Source organism: Trachemys scripta, chromosome 3 (assembly GCF_013100865.1).
Source record: "Trachemys scripta elegans isolate TJP31775 chromosome 3, CAS_Tse_1.0, whole genome shotgun sequence".
Classification (NCBI taxonomy): Eukaryota; Metazoa; Chordata; order Testudines; family Emydidae; genus Trachemys; species Trachemys scripta.
The window spans coordinates 52,449,104-52,457,532 of NC_048300.1; the positions used below are offsets into that span (position 1 = coordinate 52,449,104).

The following is an 8,429-nucleotide window of genomic DNA, read 5'->3' on the forward strand; positions in this document are numbered from 1 at the left end:
TCATCGTAATGGAGCTGCTTCTCTTGCACTCTTGGGATGGGTTATGTGTTATGGGATCTGAAGAGCACAGATCTTAGTTCCTGCTCTGTGGGCCTCATTGTGATCCCACTGTAGTCAATGGTAAAGCCCCCATTGACTCTAATGTGAGCAGGATTGGACCATATGTGAGGTCCTCATACTGTGTTGCCACAGACAGAGAACCCACAGATCTCCTACTCAATTGTGAATGTTACTGAAGTCCAGTTGGATGTGCTAGTTCAACCCACTTTCCCCGTTATTTTACAGTGGATGATGATGACTCTCTATTCCTAAAGCAAAGCAGCGGAGGAGGAATGAGTTGGACTTAGACACACTGGCCCCTCCCAGGACATGGAGGGCTGTTCCCTATCAACTTGTTATACATGCTAGATACTTTGGGCCAATCCTGCAATCCCTACTCATGCGAGCAGTCCCAGGTCAGCCAATGGGGTGGCTTAAGTGCATTAGGAGAACTGAAGTGAATAGGGGTTGCTGGATCAGGCTCTTTCCATATGGATAGATTTTATCCCATGAGGATCTACTTTTATGAACAGATTGGATCTAAAGACCCGAGATGCAGTGAACTGAAGATCAGCTTTTATTTTTAATACATCATTTCAGACACCTCTGAGAATCAGCTGTTAGCATGGGACTGCAGAGTTGTGGATTCACTGAGAGACCAGGGTGACATGTAGTTCTTATAACTAGCAAAGCTACCAGGATTAAAAGTCCCTTATTGGATGTCCTGAATCTGTAAGGCTCCCCATAGTTTTCAGGTTGATTGTAGTTGGACACTGTTACAATTAGTAATATATATGTATAGTATGGTAATGCCCAAAGGCTCCAGTTAGGATTGGGCCCACACTATGCTGGGCGATGGACAAACCTAGAAAAGAGACGATCCCTGCCCCAAATGGCTTATGCGCTAAAGACGCAAACACATTCAAATTCCACAACCCCTTCAGGCAAATGTAATTCAGGTCCATCCCTCCCGCCAAGTGTAAAAAGAATCACTGAAAACTACCAATGAATTTGGAAGCTGACGTCTAAGCTTTAGGGCCAGATCCTCAGGTGGAAATTGAAGTCAATGGACCTATGCTGATTATGCCAGTTGATGAACAAGGAAGAGGGAACTGGTATGCTCTGGGCAAGGGGATGGGGACTGGAAGAGGAGGAGAGACTAAGATTGTCTGTGCAAGGAGACTTGGGAGGTGGATGAGAAACCTAAGGAGTACAGACTGGGCCTGGGTAAGAGAGAAGAATGGGATTGGGACAAGGAACCAGGGTAGGAGAAGACACAGGACTGGGATGGGAGCAGGTTGGAAGATATGGGTAAAAGGGGTCACGGGGGAATGAACAGAAGAGTTTGTGCCTATTAAAGCACACTCCCCTCCAGAACCGGGAATGGAACCAGAGATTCCTGAGTCTTACATTCCTCTGCTGTCAGCAAATAGCTGTGATACCCACTGGCAGAATGTCCCATCCCCCTCTAGAGCTGGTCCACAATGAGAGTTGGAACATATTCCTGCTCTCAGATACTCTGCTAGCTGAAGTGGCCCAGGGCTGTGCAATGGATCTAAAGGTCCCCACCCTGCTGATTGACCCATGTGGGCATCAAGATGATGCTACAGAATGGAAATGCTGGTTTTTGCAGTGTTCTGTTTTCAAATCTAGGAAGTCACTAACTACATTCAAAGAAGATTATTGAGGTTGCAAAGTCAAGCACTCAAAAGTTAGGAAATTCCAGAATTAAGATTGCCTGTACAGCCTTTATTCAGCCCCCTTGTGTGTATGTCTTATGAGATAGTCTTTCAGTCACACAATCACGGAGTAAGTTTGGTTGAAATGACTTGCCCAGCATCACACAGGGACTGTGTGGCATAGACAGGGACAAAATCCAGTTCCCCAGGGTGGCATTCAGCTGCCTTAATCTTGCTCTTCCTGCAGTTCCCTGCCTCTTTGATTACACACCTTCCAGCTTGGCAACAAATGAAGCAGGGGTCCTACTGACAACACCTCCTGCATTGTACCACCCTGACTCATCCCCAGAGCAAGTCCAGCCTGGCTCACTGAATGAGCCAGGGGTTGCGTCTGTGTGGGGCGGAGCATGTGATCATGTAATTAAAGACTGTATCATAATGCATACGCACAAGGGGGGCAAATGAAGTTTACCCAGGCAGCCTCACTAATGCTTTTTTAGTGTGTGTGTGTGTGTGAGAGAGAGAGAGAGAGAGAGAGATAATACAAGAAACTGAGCCAAATTCAGATCCTGGTTACCGAATACTGTACAATACCCCAGTAAAGTCCATGGAGCAGCACATGTGTAATGAGAGTAGCGTTGGCCCTTAATAACATGCCACCCCCTATAGATTAGATAATCTTTATAGCCATGAGTGGCAGGTATCATAGGCAGGGGGAGGCTGTGCCTCCCCAAATAGCCTGGTGTGGCCCCGCCCATGCTCCACCAGGCCCCCTCCTGTCTGCTGTTCCATTCTGTGGCCGAGAGGCTGGGGCAGGCAGGCTGAGGGCTGTGGTGCGCAAGCCCCCCAGGCTGGGGCCACGCCATGCCGCCTGCCCTCCCGGCACTGGGATCATGCTGGGGCTGAGGATGCTTTGGCTGTACCGCCTGCCTGCCCACCTGGGACTGGAGCTATTACGGCTGGGCTGCCGGGCTGCCCGCCTGCCCAGCACTAGGGCCGGGGGCACTCCGGCAGCGCCACATGCCCGCCCTCCCAGCACTAGGGCACAGCGGGCGACAAGTGGCCGCGGGGAGGTGTGCTCTGGGCTCCAGTGAGGGAGCAGAGGGGGCAGGGCCTCTGGCAGAAGGGTGGGTCCAGGGGCTAGCCTCGCCCAAGGGCATGTTCACCTGCTGCTCATGTTTATAGCTCATTAGCTGGACTAGTTAAAGTACGATGCTTTGTCCCCCAGCAGTTAGTCTATTTCTACAGTTATAGTTAGTCTGTTCTCATGTAGTTACTCTAACTTGAAGTATTCTTGTTAAAATATTTATTTTTGTACTTTTTGTATCTGGTTTTATTTATAATAGACAACATATCTGCCTGTGTGGCCTGCTGTGACATAGATAGATACCAGTGTTCAGATCTCTCCAATGTGCCCATCCTTGGGTTAGCAGAACTGTGTACGGTGCATAGAAAATGGCATAGCTTCCTGAGCATAGGTGTCATTTCAGAGATCCCAGACCCAGAACCCCCCCACCCCCAAGGTGCTTTTAACAGATCCTGTGATAAAGCATGCGGCTTTCCACAAGCAAGCAACCCTCTAGCCTCCTTCCTGACCTGCAGATGAACATGTTGGGACAGTGCAAACTAAACAAGGCCAATTTCATTTGCACTCAGCTCACTGATTTACTGAGTGTAATACCAACAGCATATGAACCACATGGACATTTGAGGAATCATGGGCCCTGATCTTGCCACAAGCTTTGCCCAGACACTCCCTGGGGTAGGCAGTTCATTGCAGATTGGGGCCTGGCATTACAGATGGGGAAGATCTGCCACTAGGTTTATTATGTAAAGTGGGCTCAGGGTGAGCAGGAATCATTTACAGCTGGGGGAGTTTGCCAAAAATAATAGGATTAAGTGCTGGGCATGGTTTGAATAGCCTCTTGCATTGGTTATACTTAGAATTGGGGTGAGGGACCCATTTCCAAGGTTGTTATGTTATACAGTGGTATGATTGTTGGCTATATCCAGTTTATTTTATACATATTTATTTTCTCACCATTTACTGCTGAGCAACATAATTGCAGGGAGATTATTTCGCTATTGATTATTTGATCCAGAAAAGGAACAGAATTCATCTGTGCCATGTATCACTAAGCATTTGTAACAATAAACTACACTGAACCATGTGACTTGCTCTTACACAATTGTAAAGAATGTTTTCCTGGAATTGTTATATGAAAATGTGTACAATGCAAACGACATTATCTGGCTCACAATAAAATGTTTTGGCAATGGTGCATACTCGGGTGTTGTAAAGCTTTTATATCACTTGCAGAATAACATTTCCTGGGTAATGCTGAAGATCTGTTACTCCTCATTTACAATGTGCATCATGGAAAATGATATAAAAGGTTTCTGAAGGATGCATTCATTTGTAACCACCGGCATTTACAGAGACGCTTATCTTTGCAATGGGCGATATTGCTATAGCAGATGGGTAGGAAGGAGCAGAAGATTGGACTGGATGCCTCAGACGAATAGTAGTGGGAATAGAGAGCCTTTGATGAAAGGATTGAAATGGTTTACCTAGAGTGGAGATGAACAACCAGAGACATGATACAGGTATACAAAATAATGGATAATGTAGAGAAGGTGACTAGCAATGCCCTTTCTGAGAACAAGAGCAAGGAGGCATTACATGAAACTGAAAGGAAGCAAGTTTACCTTTTCACACATACACACTTAGCTGGTGGAACTTTCCCAGGGGACAAATTATCCTATTACAAATTACTGCATGGTTTCTGGCAACCATCATTGGCCTCTGTTGAAGGCAGGGTACTGGAATAGATGGACCCCTGGGGTCTGATCCAGTCTGGCAATTCCAACCTTTCTACTTCTGGGCTATCAATTCAAATCTAAGAGTGCTAGGCCACCTGTCTGAGACAGTCTTCACACCCACTCGCACCCTCTCGGAGCTGTGTGTGGTGCTGCACTGACTCTGAGTCCATTTCTCCCCTTCACACCATCAGTCATTTAGTTCTGTGTCTATCAATTTCTTGCTATAACCAAGACTAAAATTTAGTCATGGGAATTTTTAGTAAAAAGCATGGACAGGTCACGGGCAATAAAAAATTCATGGCCCATGACCTGTCCATGACTTTTACTATAAACAGGGCCGCTGCTGTTGGGGGGGCATGGGGCCAGCTGCTCCAGCTGCCGGGGACCACTGAGCAGCAGCTGCTCCAGCTGCTCTGGGACCGCTGCCAGGGTCTGCCGACAGCCGCTGCTCTGGCCTCGCCCTGGACTGCTGCTTGGGCGGTCCCGAGGGGCCAGCTGCACTGGCCGCTGCTTGGGCGGTCCCTGGGGGCTAACTGCCTGGGGCTGCCTGAGCAGTGGCCGGGGCAGCTGGCCCCAGCGCTGCTCCAGCAGGGGCTGATGAGGCTGGTTCTCTCCCGGCCCCCGCCCAAGCAGCAGTCCTGGGGGAAGCCAGAGCAGCTGCTGTCCTGGAGCTAGCTGCTTGGGCGGCCCTGGGGTCAGCCACACTGGCTGCCACAGAGGTTGCAGAAAGGTCGTGACTTCCGGATCCTTGTGACAAACACAGAGTCCTTGTTATAACCTCACTTCTCTGGCTGGGCCTGACGAGGACCCAGCCAGAGCGCTGTGGTTATAACAAGGGCCCTTTCACCGTAAATGAATCAGAAGGCCCATGGCTTTAGCACAGGGTAGTCTCTGACTATGCCTTCTGTTGGAGGTGATGGGGACCCCCACCTTCTGACTACACTGGTTTCCAACTCAGGGACACGCTAGAACCAATGCCTTGCTGCTCCCTACCTTATATCCTCTTTAGGTTTTCCCTAGATTCTCATTCTAGGGCTCCCACTCTGGAAGACCAACTTCCCTAGCAACTCCTTGTCAATCTGTTGAAGGGAGCTCTACTCTCTGGTGGTCACCCTGCCCATCTGCCTTGAAGCCCTTTTATCTTTACAGCTGTTTTGAGGCCCCCAATCAGATGAGCAAGCAGTTTTCAAATTAACCCTGTAGGTGCCAAGGCGGCATGGGGGCTATACACCCCATGACTCCACCAAACAGCCTTCAGACACTGAATGCTTCTGGCCAAATATATAAGATGAATTGGTGGTTTTCAGGCTGATTCCTATTGGTTATAGCATGGGATCAGGGAGCTGGAGAGCAGAGTCCTTTTTCTGAATACTGTTGCCTCGCTATGTATCTTTGGGCAAGTTACTTCTCTTCTCTGTGTCTCAATATCCCCATTTGTAATAACTCATGCACCTTTCTTAAAAGCACTTTAAGATGCTCGATGGAAGACATTGTATGCATGCAATCAGTTATCACATACCCCACCATCACCGTTTTCATATACATTGACACAGTAACAGACTCTAAGGGCATGTCTATACTACCCGATCCGGCGGGTAGTGATCGATCTATCGGGGATCCATTTATCGCGTCTAGTGTAGACGCGACAAAATCGATCCCAGATCGCTCTGCTGTCGACTCCGGAACTCCCACCGCGGCGAGAGGTGGAAGCGGAGTCGACGGGGGAGTGGCAGCAGTTGACTTGCTCCCGTCCTCACGGCCAGGTAAATTGACCTAAGATACGCCAACTTCAGCTATGCTATTCGCGTAGCTGAGTTTGCATATCTTAGGCCGACCCCCGCTCCCCCTCCCCGCTAGTGTAGACCTAGCCTAAGGTCCAGAAACAGGTTTTTCTTCATTAGAAGACTTTTCATTAGTAATGAACAGTAATATCTCCATGAATTACACAAAGCACCACTAGATGGTGCTCCATCCTTAGAGGGAAGACTGCCAGTCTGCAAACACAACCAAGGAAGTATGAGATTCTGAGAAAAATGTTTTCCCTTAGGAAATACATCTGGATGGATGGACATTTAAAACGACAAGGTATAAGGTATCCCTTTCCTTTTGCAGCTTAGGAAAAGTCAGCTATGGGGTGGATCAAGAGCCTGGTGATGGGATATGAAATACAATATTGCCAAACCCAAACATTCATAAGGGTCAGCTCCCCCAAAATCATGATTGGCTTAAAATTCATGAGATTTTAAAAATAGTAAAGGTTGGGTCCTTTTAATTTCCTTTTGGGACTTGGGGCCTTTAAGGTCACTGCCTCCACAATGAGGGATAGAAACTTTCTTGGTTTTAAAAATGAAAGTTGCAATTCTCCCATAAAATGCTTTAGGAAAAACACCCAATAGCACAAGATTTGCAATAAAATCGCATGAGTTGGCAACGCTGGGCCTCGTTGCATTTCTGAGGATCACCCGTATGAATCCTGCCCAGGCTGGTACTGAATGGCCGCCACTGCTATAGACACTGCGAGGCAGGGCCCCATTGCTTCCATAAAGTGCTCCAGGGCTGACCTGAAGGAGGTGGTGAGACGGTAACTCCCACCCACACTCCCCTCTGTCTGTGGCCTCCCTGCTACATCTGCCAACGGTGCGTGCATGGCCACGTGCCCATTGGGAGCTGGGCAGAGAGAGTCTATCTGCTTGCAGGATGACTGTTTTCTTCCCAAGTTTTGTGCTGCTGCTCTGACTGCCCATGAATGAAACACAGGTGCAAGTAGCAGAGGGGTGTGTGTGTGTGTGTGTGTGTGTGTGTGTGTGGCAGGGCGAGGGTTCCCACAAGGGATAATATTTAGAACTTGAAATCAAAACAAGTTGTGAGTAGCAAAAAAAAGCAGAGTCATCATTATTATTTATACTGGAGTAGCACCTAGGGGCCTGACTTGGCTCAAGACCCTGTTGGGCTAGGCACTGGTCACAGTCCCTGCCCCAAAGAGCTTACAGTCAAGATAGCAGAAGGGTGGGAGAACAAAGGTATTATTAGTCTCTTTTTACAGCTGGGTAATTGAGGCTCAGGGAGATTAAGTGACTTGCTCAAGGTCGACCAGGGAACCTGTAGCAGAGCCTGCACTTGAACCTAGCTCTCATGTGTTCCAGTTCAGTGCATTAATAACAGGCATATTCTTTCTTTCTGTAACAGAAAGCGCTCTCAGAGTTGAGTTCATCACACTGTTACGAGCCCTGTTTTCCCATGGGCAGTATCCCCCCTCTCTAGGTTCGGCTACATTGAACACTGCTGGTGGGGGGCATGTAGGCTATGTCTGGCTAGTGGCCAAAGTGAAAAGCAGACTGCATCCAAACTGCGGCGTGTAGCTACACGTGGCAATCAACAGCAATGGCAGAAGCGAGGCAGCGGAGAAAGGACTCTGGCCGCGGGGATGCTGGTCTTATGTGGATACTACCGGAGCCTTTCCCCACTGCCTTCCTGCAGCCAGAGCCTTTCCCCTGCTGGAGCCTTTCCCAGTGGCAGGGAAAGACTCAAGCAGCGGGAAGGCAAGTGGGATGCCACACTGCTGAAAAATAGCAGCCTAGCTGTGGGAGGCACAGCTTGGGTGTGTAGAGTACATACACTGGGGTTCAGGTGTGTCTTTACTCACCTAAGCAGTACTTCACCGTCTATATTACTAGTTATACCCGTGCTGGGGGCCTATGTGGGTATGTACTCAACACGCTGCCATAAGGAGTGTTCAGTACAGACGTACCTTCTAACCCTAGCACCTGGTTTATGATCCCTCACCTGAGAATGGGGGGGGGGGCAAGGGAGCTCATTTTAAATTAACCATTGTTCAGCAGGGATCAGGGAAGGCCCCTCCACCCGGCTGTGCACACAGACAGACAGACA

The 8,429-nt window shown here is 48.7% G+C and overlaps 1 protein-coding gene across 1 annotated transcript in view; it reads left to right on the plus strand.

Annotated features, from left to right (window-relative positions):
* The window catches only part of LOC117874527 (calpain-14-like), a 33,836-nt gene extending 29,866 nt beyond the window's left edge, over positions 1-3,970 (plus strand). The window contains exon 22 of the mRNA XM_034764735.1: positions 286-3,970. Within this exon, the coding sequence (XP_034620626.1) occupies positions 286-312 (27 nt within the window). The 3' untranslated portion in view covers positions 313-3,970. The remainder of the gene's footprint in view (positions 1-285) is intronic.
* The last annotated feature ends 4,459 nt before the right edge of the window (positions 3,971-8,429 follow it).